The sequence below is a fragment of the Octopus bimaculoides genome, chromosome 7 (assembly GCF_046866305.1).
Source record: "Octopus bimaculoides isolate indiv1 chromosome 7, ASM4686630v1, whole genome shotgun sequence".
Taxonomy (NCBI): Eukaryota; Metazoa; Mollusca; class Cephalopoda; order Octopoda; family Octopodidae; genus Octopus; species Octopus bimaculoides.
The window spans coordinates 32,191,637-32,217,332 of NC_142934.1; the positions used below are offsets into that span (position 1 = coordinate 32,191,637).

The window sequence follows — 25,696 nt, forward strand, 5'->3', positions numbered from 1 at the left end:
ACTGACTCTTCTTTAATATGATGTACAGAGAAAAGAGTGTTTAGTTAAATTTACTACAATTGCTGTTTAAATTCACTGAAAGTTCATGTATACAAAACAAAATAAAAAGCAAACTTTAAGATAACCTTTTGAACTTTACTAATGTAGGCTGTAAAAGCTTGCCAGTTGTAAAGTTTACATTACGGAAATCACATGACCATGCTTGTTCTTTTCCTTTAAACAGTTTTTATTATACCTAAATAAATATGGTATTTAAAAAAGAAGGAAAGGAATGGTACCATGTATAAACTAGGAATAAGTAACATGCTACAATTAAACAGGAAGTAAACAACACTGACAGGACTAAACTAAAAATAAGCAATGTTATCATGGTTAAAGAAGAACATGTTTGACCATGGCTCTACCCATTAAAATAAGACAAAACACTGTCATTGCTAAACAGGAAATAACAAACATTGTTGTGATAAAACAGCAAGTTAAAAACTGAAAGGAATATGAACATGACTATACTAGAAACAGGTTTTGATGTAAATAATAGTTCCGATATTGTTCGATTATAAGTAAGACACACAACCACAATACTACAGGAAGTGGGACACGCTACCACAGCTATGCAGAAAATTAACCCTTTAGCAATTAAACCAGCCATATCCAGCCAAAATATTCTGCCTCTTTTATGTTCAAACTGACCAGGTCCAACATCTCATATTTGCCCTACAATGTCATACTAGAACTAAACAATCACATCATCAAAATCTTCAAGCCACAAGATAATGCATGATTAATTCAAAACAATGTAAATAAATAAGCATTATATATGACAGAATAATCTGAATGCTAAAGGGTTAAACATCCTGCAGCAGTTATACAGGAAGTACGACTGCCATATCTAAAGAAGAAATAACATGAAAGTATCTTTTCCTCCCTCAGTTATTTTACATCAAAATTTTTCCATAGTTAAATAGGTGGAATGGTCAGCCCTGATCAAGCCAACTTGGTGCAACCACAAATCCATTGTGTACAGATATCAGTTGACTATACACTTTGACATGCAGTATTTTATTGTATGATGGGATAGTGTGTCAATCTGAGCCTGTTGGTTTCTCTTATTATCCAATCTGCTTTTGTAGGTGCAGCTGAGTCATTATTTAGTTTCAGTTGAACACTAATCAACCAGATTAATGATAAAAGATGTTCTAAGCCTGACCATCCCATCATTTCTTCACAGAATGTATCTAGTACTAAATATTCAATGTGAACTACTTGTTTTTAAGAGCATAGGTTGTGATTTGAGGTAGATTTACACCTATTTCTAGCAGTCTGAGAGACTATTTTATTGGTGCAGTTATTTTTACAGCTGGACATTTTCCCCTTTTAATTGTGAAGCAGAAAGTGATGCCTATTATGTCAGATTAGACAAACTTAAGTGTGTTGTGCCTTACTTAATAACATTATACTACAGCTGTTGTAAAGTTTAAACTCATAACCTTGTGGTTAGCTGTTGAGTACACCTCATAGCCACTGTGAGTCACAAAAAAGAGACAAGGAAAATAGTGAAATCTACTTAAAAGTGTGAGTTTTATATTTGATTTATTTCTTAACAAAGCTTTTATACAGGGTTTAAGTCAACCAAACATAGAATTGTGTAAAGAATCAAGTTCAAAATCTCTTTGTTTCTGGCGGGCCTGCAATAGAAAAGAGAAAATGGTTTACTTGAGAAATGGAAGGAGGAAGGTTGAAATAATTGATTAATTACACATCATCGTCACCAATGTCATTATGCTCATCAACAGTGTTCGAGGATATGGGTTTGGACCAGTAACTGATGATATGAAATACAAAATTGATCAAAAAGTTCTGTGCATTGATGGTGAAAGCTATCTATAGTAGTATGGTGGATGCAGACTAAGGAAGATCTGGGACGAAATAATTAGGTCACATGTGAGGAAGAATTATATGCATTACAGATGTTATGTGACTGAGAAATATATAGGGATGTTGTATTGTAGAATACCAAATCCCTATGAACATAAAAGAAAAAAAATAAATTAAAAGAACTCCACAATGATGATTTCTTATATCAATCAAAGGCCACAAAATGTTGAAGAAGAGTTTCTAATTAATAACAAAGTCAGTCCCAGTGGCTTTTGATCTCTAAAATCATAAATGAGTGTTAGTAAAAACAGCAAAACTTTTAGCCTTGCACTCAAACTGCTTATGCTACTCCATCATTCCCATGAGAGTGATGTTATAAAATATCAGCAAAATATCATCAATTTGGGGCAAGGATATGACAAGTAACTATTTTGCCTAGTTTATCAAAGATATCCAAACTTGCTATTCACTCAGTTGATCATTTTCAAGAATTAATCTACAACTGAATGTAGAACGCATCTATATTGTTTAAGCAAAATGTGATACAGATGTGAAAGACTTGAAAGAAAATGAAAAAACAAAATTAGTAACCAAGGAGCTGATGTCATGGTGTATGACTCCCAATTCACCAGTCAAATAATCCCTTACACAGATTATCTTAATTCTGAACTGTTTTTTTCTTCTTCTTATGTACCTCCAAGATGGTGAGGGCACAAAAGTGATTGTAAACAGAGTTGTATCTCCCTCCATCCTGGTAGTCCAAGTGGACTATAATTTTAAAAACAATATTCTATTTCAGAATGTAGTTACTGAATGGATTATTTTGATGTCAGTTCAATTTTTGCTGGTTGCTTGCTAAGGAATCTTCTCCATCACCTCAATAAACTCCATCCAATCCATGTAAGCATGTCCACTTTTCCATGTTTGCATGGATTGGATGGAATTTATTGAGGTTGATTTTCTATGGTAGGATGCCCCTTCTGTTGCCAACCCTCACCTGTTTCTATGCAGAGTAGTATTTCCCCATGGCCTGACATACTTTCACAGAAGATGGAAATGAATGACACTGCTTGTATGAGAATGACATTCACAACTGTCTTACAATTTCAAGACAAGAAGACTCACACTTATATACAAATACATTCACACATACATATATACAATAGCCACCTTTCAGTTTTTGTCTATCAAACCAACTCACAAGGCTTTGGTCAGATGATTAGGAAGCAGACTTCTCAACCACACAGCCATGGCTGCACCTATTTTATCTAAATCAATATACACACTTGTAACAGCACTAGATTAAAAGAATGATGGTTAAAGCATAATGTACATACAAAACTATAATAGCACTATTTGTAATATTTTATCTTAGAGAAACTTTATCAAAGAAATACAAGTCTCTTTGAGAAGTTTGTCTGAGACAAAATATTACTGCTGGAGCCATTCTATGCTTGTATGTACATTATAAATGTTATATCCACTTTATTCAATTTTATCTTTTTTCTTCACTGAATATTAAATAATTTCAAATTGAAAAATATATATCTACTTTGAGTTTTTTTTTTCCTTTCATGATTTTCATGTTTGAGGAAAACAGCCTTTTTTTTATGCATTTGTCTTTTCAAATTGAAAAATATTCAGAAAAATTTGAAAGTAAATTTTTATCAAGAACCAATGTGATTATTTATAAATAGCCAGAACATTCACTACTGTATAAAAAATAGCCTAACATCTGTATTGTAGAAATAACTACTCACATATGAAAAAAACTTACCTTGTGAGCCCGATATTCTTCATATTCTGGATTGTCTGTTGGGAATTCTGTCCGACACATTGGACATGTGTTAACCTAAAGAAAGATGAAGCCATTTAAAATTGTGTCAGGAAACAGATAAGGCATGTGTTAATGCATGTAGAATATTAGGATACATATTAATGCATGTAGAGTATTAGGACACATGTTAATGCATGTGGAAATTAGGACAGCCATGAAAATACATGGGTTTCTTGATGCATCTTGACATGTTGCATGATCATCTTAAGACGCCCGTAACTATGTCTAGGTTGTTTTGTCATTTGATAGACTACGTGTAATATAACCTTCTCAATAAATTCTGCTGGATTCATGTAAGAAGGAATAAGTAGACATTAATATGATGATGATGATGATGGTGTTGACACTCACCTTCTCTAACCATGGTAGGATACAACTACTGTGGAACTGGTGGTTGCAAGGTAAAGTCTTTATTTCATTATTTTCCTCAAACTCACCAAGACATATTGTACATTTGAGAGAATCTTCTGAAATGGTAACAGAACAAATGTTTTTTTAATAAATGAAGAGTGAGGATTCATTGATTCATTTATTAACTAAGTTGGTTAACACACTTACTGATGACCAAATACATACATAAACCATATTTGTGGTCAATGTACCTGAAGAGTCAACAATTATAGTCCATTTACCCTTTTGTTACCCATTTCTGCTGAAATATATTGTTTATTTCAATAAATTTTGAAAATACTGAAAAATTTTAGTAAAATAACTCATTATTAAGCTGGTGTTTGGAACATAAATTAACATGAAATATAGAGGGAAGGGTTTAATTTAGATCACATTAAAACAGGAAGTTTTGCCTCACAGAATCAGGGGTAGTCTGAAACAGGTTGGTATCAAAAGGGCTAACAGGCCTCACATCATGTCTATAGTAAAGCTACTTAACATATAAATGCTTCCTGTGGTGAATATTTTTTTTACCTAAATTTTAACATCATATCCTTCAAAATGGTCACTTTGTGCAGCAATACACATGTCCTAGCATTTTTGTCACTTTTGGAATCCAGCCTGGAAGTCGTTTTCTGTAAGGGAGTTGAGGACCTTCTGCAATTTGCTCTGGATCTCAATAATGGTGTCAAAACAGCGACCTCTGAACTGCATTTTCATCTTGGGGAAGAGATGGAAGTCCACAGGTGTTAAATCTGGTGAATACAGTGGGTGTGGAAGTGATATAATGTTTTTGGCAAGAAACTCACAAGTGAGGAGAGCTCAGTGACAGGGTGCATTGCTAATGTGAAGAATCTAATTCTTCATGCTCTTGCTCTTCCATTGTGAGAACTGCTGCTTTGTCACAAGGTCATACCCATAGACCCAACTCTTGTCATCAGTGATAATCCTCAACATGAAGGATGGGTCATCAGTGGCACACTGATGGAGATCTGGACAGACTTCGACATGATGTTCTTTCTGCTCAGTGGTTAGCAGGTGGAGGACAAACTTGGCAGAGACACACTGCATGTTCAATTCAAACTTTAGGATTGCTTGTATGGATCCATACGACAGACATATTTCATTGTCCTCCATTTATGAGAGACATAAACAAGCTGATGAATTTTTTCCACATTTCTGGAGGTGATGCTCATGGCAGGTCTTCCAGATTGTTCATCGTCTTCTAAGGACATTCTTCCACTTTTGTGTTTTTGTGATCATGTGTATGCTGTAGTCTGCGATTTTGTTATGGACTTCAAAAGTGCTCTTACCACTCAAAACATTACTTATGACCCATTGCCTCATCACCGTAAGCTTGCCAAAACATGATCAATGTCCCTGTAGCAGACTTCCCAAGTTTAACGCAAAACTTCACATTGGCACTTTGTTCCAACTTCCTGTCCATAACAAAGTCGCAAACTACAGCATACACATGATCACAAAAACACAAATTGCAAAGTAAGCACAGCAATGTCACTTGACATACTGCCTCATGAAGGTCACTGCTAGTTCTCACCGCACATGCAACCGAGTGCTGCCAACTGTTGGCATGCTACAGAACTAGTTCGGGAACTTTTTTGATACCACCTCGTAAACTGCTGCAGGAAAAAAATGTGATTGTAGTGTGAACCAAGGGCCTGGTCCAAATGCTTGCAACAGAGCTAACTTTGCTAAAGACACCCAAGGTAAAGATAGTGGTATTAAAGATAGTATAGTAACCCTACTACCTAAAGATATACTTATTTACAAGAAGCTGGACTGAGAGGCTTATTGAGAGTCAAATATGTTTTCCAGGGGTATATATATATATATATATATATATATATATATATATATATATATATATATATATATATATATATATATGTTTCTGTGATGTTGTTTTAATTTAACCCCAGGTCAGACCTGACTATGCAGTCTTATCAAAAACATTCCCACTATGACTATTCAGTCTTTTTCCAGTGTGCAGTAATCCAAGATCACCTTGTCTAATATATCTTCTTTTTAAGATGGTAGGTGAGATTTGAGAGATTTGGTTGAGCAAATATGTAGAGCAGCATTTCCTAACCTATTTTTCCTGAGGCCCACTATAACTTTCCTGAAAAATGTATGCCCCACTGGGGAATACATTAAATAAAGTTGTTGGAAAAAAAACAACAACTTTATTTTTATTATTTCGTCACAATTATTTAATACAAATGAATTCACTGAGTACAAAAAAAGTACATTATCAACTTAGAAAAAGAAGTGATTCACTTTAATGAGAACCTTGTGCCTGGTGACTTTGGCAAATTTCACTGATTCAAAGAGACAAGTTTGTTTCAGCTGTAAGTTTTGTAATTTCAAGTTTGCTTCTCTTGGCTTAAAGAAAATCATCAACAGCATTAAAGCTACACTCAATCAAATAAGACGTGAAGAAATGAATCAAAAGTTCCGTTGCTGAAATGACAGTGTTAGGGTATTTCTTTTCAACGTCATCACATAGCCACGTCTTGGTACTTTTCATTTTGAACAAAATATTTACTGATTCTTTCGGATTAAATGATGGATCTCACTCACCATCACAATTTTCCCAGGCCCCCATCTCTGAGACAAATGTCTCATGTTGGAAATCACTGATGTAGAGTCCTGAAAAATGATTTGCTTAACCACTGCAGACCCCACAATACTTACCAAATAAAGTGTAACAAAATCAGTTCTGACATATGCAATGGAGACAGCATTAAATTAACATAGCCATCTATATATCATATTTAACAAATATACACCATTGAAATGCTGTGGGTTTTGTCTGAGAGAAAATCTCTTCGTCGATATGTTGTTAAAATATAACAGGTGGAAAATCTGCCTCAATGAATTCTGTTTGACCCGGACAAAAGTAGAAAAATGAACTTTAAAATGATAATAAACATCATTATGTTATATTATGATTATGTTTTACTGTTCTTACCTGATTCTGATGCTGTTACTTTTCTTGTTGGTAGAGACTCAATTACTTTCTTAGATGTTGGTGGTGTACTCATTTCATTGCCAAAGATTCTTTTATTAGGAGTTAAAATAAAATTTATGTATAAATATTATTTAAATATAAAAAAAATTTATCCTATTGAGGTTGACTTCTCCTTTCATCCTTCTGGAGGACCATAAAATAAGTAGTTTTCTAGAGGCCTCTATCAGTCAGGATGAAAGACAAAGTTGATCTTAAAAAAGAAATATGGAATGCTTCCCAAAAAACACAAATGCACAGGAGTCATGCTAATCTTCTATGTCATTTCAATATTAGAATATATACTGTTGAATTTAGAACTGGGGTTGATTTACCCAACTAACCCTTCCCCAAATTCCATGCCTTGTGTCTATATTAGTAATCATTATTACCATTATCATACTCCACTTGGAAATAGGAAGGGCATCTGGTTGTAGAAAACACTGCCTACCACACTCTCACTTGGCCCATGCCAAGTATGGAAAAATAGATTTCATGATTTTCAAAAGTAATGTAATATGGAAAGTTTTGGGGTAATATTGTATTTGTCAGGACTAATACAATTTGGCTGTCTATCACAGATGGTATATGTGGCTGTTCTTCATATTTGATTGAGAGTGCTAGCATCAATCAGTCAGCTGCTGTTTTGTCTAGAGCAAGCTGTTGGTCAATCTTTTACTGCTATCAGTACTTAATTTGGAAGGTCTGTTGAGGACTGAGATATGTGGCACATTGCTATACTCAAGAAGACCCACCTACCACAACAGCTGAAATCCCAAAACCAAGGTGCCATGAAAAAAGCATTGGTGTAGGTACCGGTACCACATAAGAAGTATCCAGTACACTCTGTGGAGTGGTTGGTATCAGGAAGGGCATCCAGCTGTAGAAACCAAACCAAAACAGACTATGAAATCTGGTGCAACCCGTGGTCTTGCCAGTTCCTGTCAAGCCACCCAGCCCATGTTAGCATGGAAAAGACATTAAATGTAGTTGATGATGATGATGATGATGTTGATGATTATCAAAGATTTTCCAACTGCATTTGCAGCACTTAATCGATCAATTTTTTGGCTGATATTAATCAATCAATTAGCTATTCTGTCCAAAGAAAACTGTTGGTTAAAATTTTGATGACAAGAGTACTTGATATGGAAAGTTCATTATTTTGTTTACTAAAGATTTCCCAACTGCATTTATGGCATTTGATTGCATTTGTTTTTTGCTGATGTCATTCAGTTTAATATTTATCAAATTTAATGTTTATTGAAGATTTCTAAACTGGAAACAATGCACCAAATTTTCAAATTTTAGGCAGGGACCTGTTACATGTCTGTATAAGTTGCTGTAACTTATTCAGTTGTAGATTATACTTTTTGACAAGCATATTTTCTTCATATCTCTTAATAAACATATTTTCATTAAATACAGATGAAGACTTTATCTTCAACTAGCAGTATAACCCGACGTTGTCTGGGTGTGACTTATTACGCCATCTACGATAAGTCTTGCTAGGTGAAAATCAACTAAAAAAGAAAGCCTTACAATGAAAAAACCCATATGATGTAAATATGTTCATAATTCAAAAGATGAAATTAATAGGGAAAGTCTGAAGGCTGTTTTGTGTAACATTATTAAGTGTACGTAAATTTCATCCGTCTAATTGGCTATACAAATGCTTGTGCAAAACAACTTTTTGCGCTGCCTTGATTATACATAGCAGGGTAATTCCTTTTCGCAGGAGGTAGGATGGCGATTTCTGATGAAGCAATTGCTGGCGATCTGTTGCTACACAGTTCTGCCAGAATTCTATCAGATTGGGCAGTAGATGATGATGCACCGTTTTGCATTATGTTCAAAGCAGCTTCTGGAATGTGGTGAATTGCTGCAGTCTGTTGGTGTCATTTTAAACCGGTTGCTTTCTTTCCCCAGCAAGTTCTCTTGTTTGGAGGCATAATCTATATACATATTAAACAGAACAAAAGTTATGGGAGGGTCGGTAGTTTTCACATTTCGGTGATTTTTCAGATTAACACCCGCACGATTACGTAACCCTAACCCTAAAACCGTAACCGTAAGACTAACCCTCATTGTAACCCTAAAACCGTAACCCTGACCCAAAAACCGTAACCCTAACACCCTAGTGAAAATCGTGCGGGTGTTAATCTGAATAATAATAATAATGACCTCTGCAGATCAAACTCCCAACCCACAACTAAGTCTTAAGTGTATATATATATGGGCAACACACACACACATACACACTAAATAAAAAAATGTTAGTAAGTACAGAACTTCAGCATTATATATTAAGATGGGCAACACACACACACTAAATAAAAAAAAAATGACAGGTATTTGTATGTATGTGTGTATTAATGTGTATTCTGTGTCTATATATGGTAGTAAGTAAATGCGTTTTAAGAAAGATATTAAAAAAATTCAGTTTGTAAGGAATAAATGTTTGACTGTCGATCGTATTTGGAAGAGAATGACAGATATTTGTATGTATGAGTGTGTGAGTTAAAATTCCGCCGAAGTTGACTTTGCCTTTCATCCTTTCAGGGTCTAAAAAATAAGTACCAGTTGAACACAGGGGTCAATATAATCGACTATTCCCCACCTGCCCGAAGCCGCCGTTGTGGGAAAAATTTAAAATAATAATAATAATAATGACCTCTGCCGATCAAACTCCCAACCCACAACTAAGTCTTAAGTGTATATATATATGGGCAACACACACACTAAATAAAAAAGATGTTAGTAAGTAAAAGTGTTTTAAAAAAGATTGTTAAATTTTCAGATTAACACCCGTACGATTTTCACTACAGTGTTAGGGTTTGTTAGGATTAGGGTTTGTTAGGGTTAGGTAGGTAATGATGCGGGTATTAATCTCAAGATTTACGAAAAGATTTTCAAAAAAACTCACAGTTTGTAGGGAATAAATGTTTGTTGATCGTATTTGAGAAAGATGTCTCGATGGTGAAGGACGGTGTTAGAAATGGAAAGTAAACTTACAATTCCCGCCAAATTGGAATGAGGTCATTGGTAACCATAGGTACATATATATGTGTGTATTTACGTATGATTGGTAGTGTGTCTGTTTATTTGACTCTCACTCTCCTTCGTTTCTCTGTCTTTTTTCTTGGATCGTTCGTAAACGTTCATAAGAGAAAGTAGCAATTGAAACGATGTGTAAGAGGAATAGAAATAGTTAATTTTAGAGGGGCAAAGTAATTTTGTATGTAGTTTTAGTATCTGTCATTACAGTATCGAAATATGATAGTTTCAGTTTTGATCTTTTTGTATTTGCTGTTGGATTGATCGTAAAGGGTCATAAGAGAAAGTAGGAGTTGAAAGGATTTGTATTAGAAAGAGGAAATTAGATTTTATTAGGGAGAAAATGTTTACTGCTGTAGTTTTATGGATTTTATTCATTATTAGGAAATTTTTGGAGTGAAAAAATGACGCAGTGACCTAACAGATTGTATTTAGAATATTAATTGCGATTGTTTAATCGAAGAAATTTGGAATTGTGTAAATGTATGAATTTTAAACATACACACACACAGAGAAAATTTGCCTTTTATAGTATAGATACTTACCTTTGAACTTCAGACCACCATTCTAGTGACATTCCATACTGTAGCAATAACCTGTGTGTGGAGAAGAAGAAAGAAAGTAGATGAATTTCACTATGAGACATGTCAACCTATGTACCCTCTATCATCATCATCATTGTTATGGGCAGATGAGAGGAATGAGGAATAATCAAACAGTTTCCAAATTAGGATATATTTCATGAATTTTGAATTCTGCAATCCTAATTTAGATTAAAAGACATTCGAATCGAGATCGTTGCCCGTGCCACTGGACTGGCTCCTGTGCAGGTGGCACGTAAAATACACCATTTTGAGCGTGGCCGTTGCCAGTACCGCCTGACTGGCCTTCGTGCCGGTGGCACGTAAAAGCACCCACTACACTCTCGGAGTGGTTGGTGTTAGGAAGGGCATCCAGCTGTAGAAACTGCCAAATCAGATTGGAGCCTGGTGTAACCACCTGGTTCACCAGTCCCCAGTCAAATCGTCCAACCCATGCTAGCATGGAAAGCGGACGTTAAACAATGATGATGATGATGATGATGATTAAATGACTAAATGAGTTGTTGGACTACTAGCTCATGAATCACAAATTCAAATCCATTCTAACTACAGGGTGCAGCAGAAAACCTTCCACATTTTACAAGGCCATTGGTGTGGTGCTAGGAAAGTTAGGCAGGTTATAAAAGTATCTTCATGCAGCTCATGTTCTACTGACGTTTTTTTTGCTTTAGTTACCATCATGGGTTGAATTGGTGCACACTGTGTGTTTGCTGTTGAACATTTATCAAGACTGGTGAAAGGAAGTTTCTTTTTTGCTACACTCTGTATTTCAATGTATCTCTGTGTGGTACACTTTATCATGCCTGCCAGAACGTCTAAGAGTGTCATAGAGAAATAAACCAATATCTTTCAACCATTTAACACTTATCTTTTACTTGTTTCAGTCATTAGACTGCACCCATGCTGGGGCACCACCTTGGAGAATTTTTAGTCGAATGAATCAACTCCTGTATTCGTTTTTTGTTAAGCTTGGTACTTATTCTATCGGTCTCTTTTGCTGAACCACTAAGTTGCGGGGATATAAACACACCAGCACCAGTTGTCAAGTAGTGGTGAAGGGGACAAACACAGACACACACATGATGGGCTTCTTTCAGTTTCTGTCTACCAAATCCATTCACAAGGCTTTGGTTGGCCTAAGACAATAGTTAGAAGACACTTGTCCAAGGTGCCATGCAGTGGGATTGAACTTGGAATCATGTGGTTGGGAAGCAAGCTTCCTACCACACAGCTACACCTGTGCCTATAGAAATGAGTTTAGAACATGTTCTGCTGAGTTGTGGTGCCATGAAAAAAAATGCACCTAGTGTACATTGTAAAGTAGTTAGCATTAGGAACCATATCAAAAGCAGACATTGCCCTCTATAGGGGCTGGACACAACTAGAACATTAACCAGTTGCTGGAGTTCAATCACACTGTCATATCAAATATTTCACATCTGTATAATTTGAAATAATAAATATTAAAAATATTTCTAAATTTTCAGATGACCCAAGAAGAGCTAACTGGGGTTATGTTATTGTCACTATCACCACCATCATCAGTATCATAAACAACTACTGTTAATGGTGGCAACCAAATGCATATGGGAAACATTTTCATGTGAAGAGCTTGTGCATTCTACTTTTGTTGATATCTAAAATTGATCTGGTTTCTGCAACATGGCATGGGTGACTTGGGAATCAGATAAAACTTATTTCATAGTTTTATCTCTATTTTCAACAGATATATAACATTTGTAAACTACTGTGTATGGGTTCAGTCAACCACTGAATGTTAGTGGGTGACTCACAAGCCTAAAATGTGTAACTGTAATGGCAGTCCTTAATAGCTTCATAAATGTTATGATGGAGTGTTTCTTTGTGAAATAAATCTCATATTATCCATGTTATCATGGAAATTTCTAAAGACCCTTTATTTAAAATAGTTTGTTATGCAAAGTGCTTTGCTTTGAAAACACTTAAAACAACAATTTTGACAACAAATTGTAAGGTTGTTAAACCACCTGAAATTCCCATCAATCTTATTCTTAATCAGTGGAGGAATTAATGACTTAAAAATTGATGAAATAACAGATGATAACTCTTAAGCTGATATTTCTCCCAATATACTGGGTGAGATTTCTTTGTTTAGAACAGGGTTTCTCAAGGGGAGCTATATGGCAACCTAGGGGACCACAAAGCTAAGTTTGAACAATAGGGAGCCACAGGGGACTATGGGGAGGGGGGGGGCACAGAAAATTTGGGAATCATAAAATATCAACATGTAGGTACGTATTTTTATTTGTTAAATGCACATTACACATATACATATAAGAAAAAGATATGTGTGGCACATAAGATGTACCATCTTGAGTGTGACCGTTGCCAGTACCGCCTGACTGGCCTTTGTAGGGTTTTCGAGCGAGATCATTGCCAGTGCCCCTGGACTGGCTCTTGTGCGGGTGGCACATAAAAGACACCATTTCGAGCGTGGCCGTTTTCGTGCGGGTGACACGTAAAAGCACCCACTACACTCTCTGAGTGGTTGGCGTTAGGAAGGGCATCCAGCTGTAGAAACTCTGCCAAATTAGATTGGAGCCTGGTGTTGCCATCCGGTTTCACCAGTCCTCAATCAAATCGTCCAACCCATGCTAGCATGGAAAGCGGATGTTAAACGATGATGATGATGATGATGATGATGGACCATCCTTATGTACTAATTTTCTATTACATTCATATATGTACCTAAAGAACACATGTCAGATTAGATCTTGAGTGTTGTATGTCTGGTTCGTAAGATGAACAGCTACATATCATTGCATCATACCAAATTGCTCCAAAACATACATATATAATGGACAGCACAGAAGGCAAAGTCACAGTTATTAATCAAAACTCCACTTCAACATTATCGACATGGAAAGTCCATCTAGTCAACAATGTCCATGCTAACTGGTTAACATCAGCACAAGTCTCTTAAAGATTCGATTTTCTTTTTTGCTTTGTCAAATTATACTACTTCTTTCTCTCTCTCTGCTTATTTCATCCTACTTCTGCTCTTGATTCCGTACTTTCTTGTTTAGTTATATTTTCCTGCATCGTTAGTGTGCAAGTATCTACTTCTTTTTACTTCATTTTACCTAAGTTTTTATAAGTTACTTTAATTGTCATAAATATTCTATCTAGGTCCATAGCGCCAGAGGTGAGGGCAGAAAGGTCGATCCACCAAGTTAAATCATTGATCAATCATTCAAACTGAACCCAAGCTGTCAGGAAAACTGTTTCTTTACATACAAGTATAGGATTTATTTTCAAAAAACCTATAATTAATAAGGGCTTTGAGAAGTATTCAAACTAAGATGGGGAATCAAGAGGGAGGTGAGAGGCCAAGGGTGCCCCGAAAACAAACACTTCATTAGAAAACTAGATAAAATCATTCTTATGTGCACTTTTATACAACTATTAAATTATTAATCAATTTAATAATTCAATAATTGGTCAATAAATAGTATTATATACTTAATTTAATTAGAGTAAAATTTAATATTGAACTATGTTTAATAGAGTATAACAAAGTATAAAATTATTTTTCCTTAAAAAAAAAAAAAACATTTTCAATATACTTTGCTAACTCTTTTTGGCAATTTGAGTTAATTCAACAATAACTCAGTCCTATTTTCTCCATGAGTTTACCAGCTTACCTGCTTTAGCTATCACTTTTATAATTTAGTTTCTTTTCAACAAATTAATTTTCTTTCTGGATTGTCAACTGAAAAGGGAATGATGAATTTTTGTCTTGCTATTGTTATCTTTTTATAAGCATAAATATTAATCTGTTTTTCCTGATTATTATAGCCTTTGATTTAGTTAACTGTGTAATGTATTAACTTTATAAACTTGGTTTTAGATCTAATTTTATTCTTGGCTAAAAAGGTATATTGGATTACCTTACTCTGTATTCACCCCCCTGATGAAAACACTTGAAACTAATCTCTTGTTTATTCAACTTTTTTGAAAATATTTATTTATTATTTCAGATAAACAAGGCAAGTGCATCTAAAAAAATGTGTATACAATATTCTGTCGAATATCTTGCTTATGGATTCATCAAATCTCCACAAAATTCTACCATGCCTATGTGTCTGCTATGCAAGACTTCGTTCTCCAATGAAAGTATGCGTACCTGCAAACTAAAAAAATATCTGGAGACTGCACACAGAGATAAGAAAGACAAGCCACAAGACTTCTTCAAAAGGTTATGTGATGAGTTTCAAGGAAGGATGACAGGCGATCAAATGTTCACAAAGGAATGTTGGCTTCTTACAAGATAGCAAATTTAATTGCAAAAGCTGGTAAGCCTCACACCATTGGTGAATCTTTGATCATGTCTGTAGTGCTTTCAACAGTTATGGATCAGAGTCCACAAGAGGTTACTTGTGTTATTCCTCTGAGCAACTCATCAGTATCATGACGGATTGATGAAATGGCAGCTGATGTTGAAAGCCAATTAGTTTAAAAACTTAGGGTAAATGAGTTCTTAATTCAAATAGATTAATCAACTCTACCAAAAAATTCTACTTTTTTAATAGCATTTGTTAGGTTTCTTAATGGTAATGATATATGTCAAGAATTGCTTTTTGCTTTGAAATTAATGACCAACACAAAAGTGGAATCCATCTTCAAAAAACTTGAGGCCTATTTTGAAGAGAACTGCATTCCATTGAAGAACATTGTGGCTTGTGCAACAGATGACGCTGTTGCTATGATCGGAAGATATCGGGGATTCAGTGCTTACTTAAAAAAAGCTGTTCCTAATGTGCTTTGTGTGCACTATGTTTATCAACAGCATCTGTTTGCCAAAGACATAGCAAGACGTTTGAATGATGCACTTATAAAAGTTATCAAAGCTGTCAACTTAATAAAAAAGAATGCACTGCAAGATCACCTCTTTAAGCAATTACGTGAAAATAACGACAAGAAATTTGAATGATTTGTGTTACATACTGAAGTCAGATGGCTATCCAAAGGTAATTACCTGCATCGCTTTGTTACACTTATGGATACTGTTATCTCTTTTTTGAGTGAAACAGAACTTGGAGAGAAACTTGTTGATGCAAAGAGTGATATTTTTTACTTGTCTGACATACTTGAAAAGCTAAATGTCCTTAACAAAGAACTTCAAGGAAATAACTCCACTCTGTTTTCTTGCAAAGAGAAAATTAAAACTTTCAACAGGAAACAAAAGTTATTCTGGTTGAATCTTGGAAGGCAAAAATTTGCACAGCTTCCTTCCTTAGCAAGCATATCCACTGAGCTGCTCGATGATGACTTAACAGTTTATGTTGATCATTTGAAGCAGTTACATAATGATATGGAAATTTGCTTCTCTGATCTACTCCAAATGATGGTGCGATAGTGGTTTGTGGATCGCTTCATTGTTGATCCATCTGAAGTCGATATTGACATACAAGAAAGCTTCATTAAACTTCAAAATAACACAAGCAGCTCTAACAAGGTTCAAGTATGGAGGATACCAGAAGCTGTGGATGAATGAAGAGATCTCTAAAAAGTACCCATTACCCTGGAAGAACGTTAGGTTGCTTTTACTCGTTTTTCCCACATCTTATTTAGTTGAGTCAGGTTTAGTTGTGACATAAAAAGAAGAGGAGATTTACGCCTCTCATTGATGGCTTTGAGACCAAACATTGACAAGTTGGTAACCCTGCATCAGTCACAGGGATCCCACTGAAATCAGGCAATATAAACTGAAATTTGTAAATGTAAATAAATTTATTTAAATGAAATATTTTCAACTAGCATGGGGGCCATAACGATTTCGTGTTGAATTAAAGAGGGCCACGGTCAGAATGAGGTTGAGAAACACTGGTTTAGAAGAAAAAGACACACTAAGCAAAGAAATAAGGGAGATAATTCTTTTGCTGATTGTTTTTAGACTAGAATATTTACAAATTTGCTGGCATTGTACCAAAATTAGAAACCATTATATTACATGTGTTAGAGCCTAATGTATTTGTATTTAGTAACTTAGTATGCAAAAAGCTTACCTGTGCTATTTTCCCTCAGCCATATAGTCGTTGGTATTCATAATTAGTGCTACTACATTCCCAATTTGTTTTGTGTGTGTGTGTGCATGCATGCGTGTTTGTGCGTGCGTGCATGCACACATACATACATTGATTACTCTTAGTTTTGCTGAAATTTAATAAAATTGAAACATGTGTGCTGCTTTCACTTGTTACTATACAAACCAGATCTACACCAATCTATACTCTGTATTATCTAGACATTTCCATGAACTCATCTTGTAAGGTTTTAGATGCCTCTAAAGGAAAAATTATGTTTGCTAAGCACATGAAGTATCTTGGTCAAAATTTTTTTCAACTGACAATATTAGATATATAGGATCCTACTATAATTAAGCACTTTTTATTAAGCTCATGCTAATTCTGTGATCTTTATCCTCAACCCAGAATATCCTATGTTGCTTGTAATGTAACCAATCGATTGCAGTAAATCAAGATACTGGACTAAAGTTTGTTGTTCAAAATTAGCAGAGTTAGGTCAGAGCCTAGATGACTAAATAGCTTCTCAAATCAAGTTCAAAATTAGTTTATGCAACTGTCACAATAAATGACAAATATAGTTTGTGCTTCAGCTAATCCTGGATCAACAGATAGATAATAATGACATTTATAATCAAATACTAAATTAACAACCAGTAGACATCTCAATAGTTTACAAATAATTTATGATAGAAACATTGATATGACAGTGGATACTGAGGTCTCATGCTCAATTATCCCATTTTTATTTGCTTCTCAATAGAATAACCCAATTAAGTTGTCACAACCACTTAACTTTTAATGGTTATAATCTAAAAATGGTTGGGTCAATTCCAATAAAAGTTCAACTGAAGGATACAGAAATATCTTGTGACTTTATAGTGATGGACAATATTGACTTTTCTGAGAATGAATATTTTGAAAAAAGAGAATTTCTCCATCTCATTATTAATCATTTTTAGACATGGAGGTTTTTCATTCAAGCATTTCATATCATAATAAAGGCAAATCAACAGGTCAGAGTACCTTTTTTTTCTCAAATCAAAATATCTAGGACTAATCCTTTTGATACCAGTCTGTCTGAAAATGTCTCTGGTTCTGTGATGGAAACTTCCTATTTTAAAGTAATCTAAATATTCCATCAAAAGTTCACACTATGTTCAAAAAACTTTAGCTTAATAATGACAAAGTAATTAAATGATAAATTCTTCATCATTTTCAAAAGCAATTAAGATGTGTACTTTATTAGAATTATGGTAATGACAGGGTTAAAATGAAATTATAATTTGATGGACTCTCCAACGATCAGAACTTCACTGAGAGGTAATTTACTATCAAGATACCAAAAATGTTCCAACAGATACACTCTCAGACAGCTGCAATAACAAATGATGTTGGCAAATTATCTCTATACTAGCAGTATAACCCGACCATGTCCGGGTGTGACTTATTACGCCATCTACGATAAGTCTTGCTAGGTGAAAATCAACTAAAAAAGAAAGCCTTACAACGAAAAGACCCTTATGATGTAAATATGTTCATAATTCAAAAGACGATGAAATTAATAGGGAAAGTCATAAGGCTGTTTTGCATAACATTATTAAGCGTACGTAAATTTCATCCGTCTAATTGGCTATACAAATGCTTGTGCAAAACAACTTTTTGCGCTGCCCTGATTTTACATAGCAGGGTAATCCTTTTAGCAGGAGGTAGGACGGCAATTTCTGATGAAGCAATTGCTGGCGATCTGTTGCTACACAGTTCTGCCAGAATTCTATCAGATTGGGCAGTATATGTTGATGCACCATTTTGCATTATGTTCAAAGTAGCTTCTGGAATGTGGTGAATTGGTGCAGTCTGTTGCTGTCATTTTAAACCGGTTGCTTTCTTTCCCCAGCAAACTCTCTTCTTTGGAGGCATAATCTATGTATATATTAAACAGAACAACAAAAGTTATAATAGATGGCAGGGTCGGTAATTTTCACATTTCTGTAATTTTTCAGATTAACACCCGCACGATTACCCAACCCTAACCTTAAAACCCTAAACCTAACCCTAATCCTAACCCTAAAACCCTAACACCCTTGTGAAAATCGTGGTATATTTACCAAACATCGCCGAACATGAGTTATATTGTAGTCAATGATTGTGCGTACAGGTAGAAGGGAAGAAATATAAAAGTTGCTAGAAACAACAGCCAAATCACCCTTAAATCACACAAAGTAAACGGAATTTTAAAATTTTTACATCAATGGAATTTTTTCGATGTGAACTTTCCAGGGCAGTAATTACGCGCTCAACATATAATATAGAGAGTAAGAGTGGGAGAGGGAGAGAGAGATAGAGAGAGAGAAAGTGATACATAAACCCTAACACTAACACCCTAGTGAAAATCGTGGTATATTTACCAATCATTGACGAACATGAGTTATATTGTAGTGAATGTTTTGTGAGAGAGAAGAGGGAGAGAGGAAGAGGGAGAGAGAGGGGGGGAAAAGAATAGAGATGGTAGCAATGAAGAGAGAGAAAGAGAGAACAGAAGACAATTATAAAATAGCAATGCGTGCACGTGTTTATATAAGAAACACAGAAACTAAATATTATATCTATAATGTTGAATTGTGTATGTTGTTGTCACAGATCACGTATGTGTGGTTGTGTGTGTTTTTACGTATCTATGTTATGAAAAATAGGTAAAGAATACTGAGAGGAAAGTTTAATTTATGATTTTGTATGTATCACTTTCTCTCTCTCTCTCCCTCTTTTACTCTTACTCTCTATATTATATGTTGAGCATGTGATGGATGTGTAAGAACGCTGTTCCAGGTAGAAGGGAAGAAATATAAAAGTTGCTAGAAACAACAGCCAAATCTCCCTTAAATCACACAAAGTAAATGGAATTTTAAAAATCTAATTACTGCACTGGAAAGTTCACATCGAGAAAATTCCATTGATGTAAAAATTTTTATGAAAAAGTGGAAAATGTGGTTTTCTATACACTTTTAAAAAGGCTTCACACAGACACACAACTTCAGCTTTATATATTAAGATGACTCATTAAGCCATTTTGGTATAATCAGAATCTGGGAATATGTACAATGGCACCACTTACCATTTTCACCGATAGGTGTGCACAGTTGTTTCAATTTGCATAACTCATAGAGAATGCAAGCCCTCAAATTTTCAAACCTGAAACAGAGGGACACATTATAAAGGCATCCAGAGTTTTTGAATGTCTTCACGTGGACATTGTTGAAACAAAGGGTGCTGCAAAATTTATTAGAAACTGTGATCTACAAACAATCATTGATTAACATAGAACTTTTTCCTTGTATTTTCAGTCAATTTGTGTAATCATCTGTCATTTGTTGTTTATGACAATTGTTTTCCATCTTTGATACTTTTTAATATGACAAAGAACCTAATTTTCATCAACAGAAATTTGATTACTTTTTGTTTCTGATCTTCTATAACAACACATATTGTTCTTCAGTTAATGGACAAACAGAGATGTGCAATGGAGTGATATGGAAGTCCAAATACAACTTACTACTTTCTTGAAATGAAAATTACGCTATTCTTCCTGAGGTACTTCCAGCAGCTAATCCTACCATTTATGTAGTGCTACTTTTCTTGGGTGTGACTGTGTGGTTCAGAAGTTGCTTACCAACCAAATCGTTTTGGGTTCATCCATATTGCATGACACCTTGGGCAAGTGTCTTCTACTATAGTCCCATGTTGACCAAGGCCTTGTAAGTTCATTTAGTAGACAGAAAGCCCTTCATATATATATCTGTGTGTTTGTGTGCCTATATATACGTGTGTGTGTTTATGCGTGTGCATGTGATCAGAGGGAGAGAGAGAGAGAGAGAGAGAGAATATTTTTAAAACAGGCTTTAAAAAGATACCAAGGTTGGATTTCAAAGAACCACTGACTATAAATGTAAGATCGTCCATTACAATCAAAAAGGTACAAAAACAATTAACAGAAACATTTATCTGAACTTCTTTCTTTCCTTTTAGTTTTTGAGGTTTTCCTGTGGTTTATTCTTTTGCAGAAGAGTTATTGGTTAGATGGCAGTATAAGAGTTTACAAAAAAATGAAAGTAAATTGACCGGAAATGATGACCGTGACACCCCATTATTTCATAAACAGAACTGATGAAATCCCTTAATTTTATTAATAAACTCCCTCATTATATCGCATTCACTGGCATCTACTTGTATAGTACTTTTTAGTGAAATCTTAATTCAAAAATAGCTGTTGAGGTGTACCATTCCAACATACCCAGAAGCGAACACCACTCAAAAAGCAATTCGGTAGCCCGCACGTTGACGCATGATGACCAAGACAGTTACATGTGAACAATGGCAATTATCCTGTACATAAACACCCGACGGGATGCGGTGACGCATTTTCTTGTCGATTCACATTCTATACATTGATTATGTTACATAGTTGGTTTATAAGAAATTACTGGAAATCACTGTCGTTACTTCCGATTAATCAACTTTCATTTTTCAAGACCATTAACTGCATGTTAACAAGCTTACTACATACTTCATTCTGTGGTTCACCAACTTTGCATGGACGTTCAAACTGATTAATTAAATAAACAAGACTTGCCTGGCTAATGAGAGTGTGTGATTTGGTGCTTGTCCCTCTCCTAAAGGTTCGCAGTCGTGTTCATCGAAATACGAAGCCATATTTACTTTGGTCGTCTACTTTTTGGGGCTGCCAAAGAAAAAAAAGAGCCCGTAAAAGACGTGTACAGCGGGAACGATGATAATAAAAGTTCTATTTTTATTATTTTAAAAATCAAAGATAGTATGGAGATTTTCTTTATTTTCTACTTTTTTTGATAATGAATAATATAAATTAGGATAATGTCATACGTATGTAATATTGCACAACTACCATAAGCAAATTAACTGGTTTAAAAAATTATGAAAGTATTCTTTCTGAGTAAAGTAAAAACTTTATTTTAATTTAAAAAACACCATCCGTATCTCCAAAAACAAAAACATATCTGTGTAAATTTTCGTTAACAAATATACATCATTAAAAAAATTATCAAGAAACAAATCGTAATGGTACCCTAAAGTGTAGTTATGCTATATTTAAGACTTACATATCAATGAGTCATGTCCTAATTACGGCCAAACTTGATGTCTACGTGGACAAGGACAGTCTCAATGCAACTTCCAGCCCTTCAATTATTATTCCAACTACAAAATCTCAAAGACAGTTATAATATTTTCCTCACAGATCTTTTACTTTCAACTAATTGAAATGTCAGGATGGCGTAAAGACAACTTCAAACGAATAACTATATATTTTTAATGTATTTCTTCGTCCGAGATCTTTTCCGTCTTTCACAATTTTACTTCGGTGAGATGAATAAAAAAACATTTAATATTTCTTATTATTCTATCAGAAGGTCACAAGTTTATTGAACTTAGTCAATTACAGTGACCAGCAACAATTAATTGTTTCTGCTACCGGAAGAAGTCAAAGGGAAGTGACATGACGATTCAATGATAAACACCCATCAATATGTGCGCGTGCGCATATGTCCATGTATGTCTTGTATATGTGCGTATATATATGTTTGTGCGTAATGTTTGAACGTTAAATTAAAGAATCATTCAATACTTTTTAGTAGGGTACCTAATCAGATTGATGATGGCTAGTAAGCCGAAAATTAAGTCACTGTTGATTTTTCCTTCGTTTTCACCCCCATTACACACAAAGGTCAGGGGAGCTAACTCTCATGGAAAAGCGGAAGGGTGTGTCTAACGAAAATGACCTGAGAATTCTCTCACCTCTTATCTATTTTAGGAATAATCTTTACAGGGAAGAGCTTCGCATCAGTGTTGTAGATACAGGAATCTGCAGAGTGACCTGAGAGCCAAGAGTTTCGTGCTTTAGCACTTATCAAATATATATTAATCGAAGTGTACAGTATTATGTATCCATTACGGTCAGGGGCGTAGCTAAGGTGGGTCTAGCAGGGCGCATGCCCTGGACGCCACTTTGAGGGGTCACAATTTTGGCCAAGATCATTTTCTAATTAAGTCATTTCTATGTGAGTTCCCACTTTTTGGTTGGTGGAGGGGTGCAATTTTCGCCAAGATCATTTTCTAATTAAGTCCTTTCTATAAGAGTTTCCAGTTTTTGGTGGGAGGAGGGCGCAATTTTGATGCTTGCCCTGGGCACCATTTACCCTAGCTACGCTCCTGATTATGGCTGATCTTACCACTCGATTTCACACTAGGAGTTCAACAGAGTGTTAGGTAAGAGTCCGATTACGTAACCCTGCGCTCTTCAGAGATAGCTATTATGGAATGAAATATATGTATATTCAATATTACCTGGGTAATAGCCTCATAACGTGCACAACAACAAATTTTGTAATTAGTAACTAAAGCCTTTTTCCACTACCCCCAACAAATATCCCCTCATGCAAATTATACCCCCAAATATAAACAAATCCTACACACACATACATTATACATTACACACAGTACACTAATATAAAAAACTCACAACTTTATCCTTTACAGAATAAAGAACACAGCACTAGATATACCTATGCCCACAGAAAAGCTTCTATATATATAAAACACCCAGAAAAATTTATACATATATCACTGCTACACACACCACACACCCCATCCCCACAGAGTAACGACATTATTGATACACACTTTCCCAATTCCAATAATGACTTTTGCTGGCGCCACAATATACCTAACCAAGGGACTTGACTTTGAGTATATCTTCTTCCTTTTTTCATTCCACCACCTTTTTTACAGCAGGTGCCAACTGGTTGTGCTATTCCGTCTCCAGAAGTGGAGAGCAATTGCCATATTCTCTTCCATGTCAGCTACCTCTGATGAGCGTATTTATATAATTGTTTTGTTGCCGAACACTCAATTGTAATTTTTGTGCGAAACAGCTGTGATAGATACTTAATACTATAAAATTCGGATATTATACCCACTCTACTAACAGTTATACGACTGCATTTTTTCTGAGTGCATCTTCTCCCTGACTTATGGTCTCTTAGACAACTCAAACATATATACATATATGTATATATATATATATATATATATATATATATATATATATATATATATATATATATATATATATATAGATAGATAGATAAATAGATAGATATGTATACTGGCAGTATAACCTGACGTTGCCCGGGCGTGACTTATTACGCCATCTACGATTTTGCTAGGTGAAAATCAACTACAAAAGAAAGCCTTACAATGAAAAGACCGTTATGATGTAAATATGTTCATAATTCAAAAGACGATGAAATTAATAGGGAAAGTCTGAAGGCTGTTTTGCGTAACATTATTAAGCGTACGTAAATTTCATCCGTCTAATTGGCTATACAAATGCTTGTGCAAAACAACTTTTTGCGCTTCCCTGATTATACATAGCAGGGTAATCCCTTTTAGCAGGAGCTAGGACGACAATTTGTGATGAAGCAATTGCTGGCAATCTGTTGCTAAACAGTTTTGCCAGAATTCTATTAGATTGGGCAGATGTTGATGCACCATTTTGCATTATGTTTAAAGTAGCTTCGGGAATGTGGTGAATTGGTGCAGTCTGTTGCTGTCATTTTAAACCGGCTGCTTTCTTTCCTCAGCAAACTCTCTTCTTTGGAGGCATAATCTATGTATATATTAAACAGAACAACAATTAACACCCGCACAATTACCCAACCCTAAACCTAACCCTAATCCTAACCCTAACACTAACCCTAACACTAACCCTAAAGCCTAACCCTAAAGCCTAACCCTAACCCTAACCCTAAAACCCTAACCCTGACCCTAAAACCGTTACCGTAACACTAACCCTAATCCTAACCCTAATCGTAACCCTAACCCTAAACCCTAATCTTAACCATAACCCTAACACCCTAGTGAAAATCGTGGTATATTTACAAAACATTGACGAACATGAGTTATATTTTAGTAAATGATTGTGTGTACTTGCGCGTGTATGCGTTTGAGAGAGAAAGAGGGAGAGAGAGCGGGAGCAATGAAGAGAGAGAAAGAGAGGAAGGGAGAACTGAAGACAGTTATAAAATAGCAATGTGTGCGCATGTTTATATTAGATAGACACAGAAAGTAAATATTATATCTATAATGTTGATGTGTTTATATGTATGTTGTTGTCACAGATCACGTACGTGTGGTTGTGTGTGTTTTTACGTATCTATGTTATGAAAAATAGGTAAAAAATACTAAGAGGAAAGTTTAATCTATGACTTTGTAAGTATCACTTTCTCTCTCTCTCTCTCCCTCTTTTACTCTTACTCTATATATTATATATTGAGCGCGTAATGGATGTGTAAGAACGCCATTCCAGGTAGAAGGGAAGAAATATAAAAGTTGCTAGAAACAACAGCCAAATCTCCCTTAAATCACACAAAGTAAATGGAATTTTAAAAATCTAATTACTGCACTGGAAAGTTCACATCAAGAAAATTCCATTGACATAAAATTTTTTATGAAAAAGTGGAAAATGTGGATTTCTATACACTTTTAAAAAGGCTTCACACAGACACACATCTTCAGCTTTATGATATACTAGCAGTATAACCCGACCTTGTCCGGGTGTGACTTATTATGCCATCTACGATAAGTCTTGCTAGCTGAAAATCAACTAAAAAAGAAAGCCTTATGATGTAAATATGTTCATAATTCAAAAGACGATGAAATTAATAGGGAAAGTCTGAAGGCTGTTTTGCGTAAAATTATTAAGCGTACGTAAATTTCATCCGTCTAATTGGCTATACAAATGCTTGTGCAA

At 35.0% G+C, this 25,696-nt stretch overlaps 2 protein-coding genes and 1 pseudogene across 3 annotated transcripts in view; 1 reads left to right on the forward strand and 2 right to left on the reverse strand.

Moving 5' to 3' along the window:
• Positions 1 to 1,571: 1,571 nt before the first annotated feature.
• Positions 1,572 to 22,599, reverse strand: LOC106881270 (E3 ubiquitin-protein ligase RNF181). The gene is made up of 7 exons (XM_014931595.3): positions 21,987 to 22,599; positions 21,482 to 21,589; positions 10,733 to 10,783; positions 7,095 to 7,183; positions 4,064 to 4,179; positions 3,653 to 3,727; positions 1,572 to 1,685 (listed from the first exon to the last, which is right to left on the reverse strand). Exons 2-7 carry the CDS (start codon positions 21,559 to 21,561, stop codon positions 1,626 to 1,628), a joined length of 471 nt encoding a protein of 156 aa, XP_014787081.1. The 5' UTR covers positions 21,562 to 21,589; positions 21,987 to 22,599; the 3' UTR covers positions 1,572 to 1,625.
• On the reverse strand, positions 7,353 to 7,451 carry LOC149134641 (U6 spliceosomal RNA; annotated as a pseudogene).
• Positions 20,699 to 25,696, forward strand: part of LOC106881269 (biogenesis of lysosome-related organelles complex 1 subunit 2) — a 41,919-nt gene continuing 36,921 nt past the window's right edge. The window contains exon 1 of one of the 2 annotated variants that reach the window (XM_014931594.3): positions 20,699 to 20,824. The gene's annotated coding sequence lies outside the window, so the exon portion shown is untranslated. Of the gene's footprint in view, positions 20,825 to 22,733; positions 23,152 to 25,696 lie in introns of those variants that run through there. The other variant, XM_089355113.1, reaches the window with a different exon arrangement.

What these genes read in the sequence shown, in the direction of transcription:
- LOC106881270 (XM_014931595.3), bottom strand. Translation starts at nt 21,561, where the DNA reads ATGGCTTCGTATTTCGATGAACACGACTGCGAACCTTTAGGAGAGGGA. An exon ending in TGGTGGTCTGAAGTTCAAAG is followed by an intron (nt 7,184 to 10,732) that starts GTAAGTATCTAT and finishes TCCTAATAAAAG; the next exon opens with AATCTTTGGCAATGAAATGA. An exon ending in TCCTACCATGGTTAGAGAAG is followed by an intron (nt 3,728 to 4,063) that starts GTGAGTGTCAAC and finishes ATCTTTCTTTAG; the next exon opens with GTTAACACATGTCCAATGTG.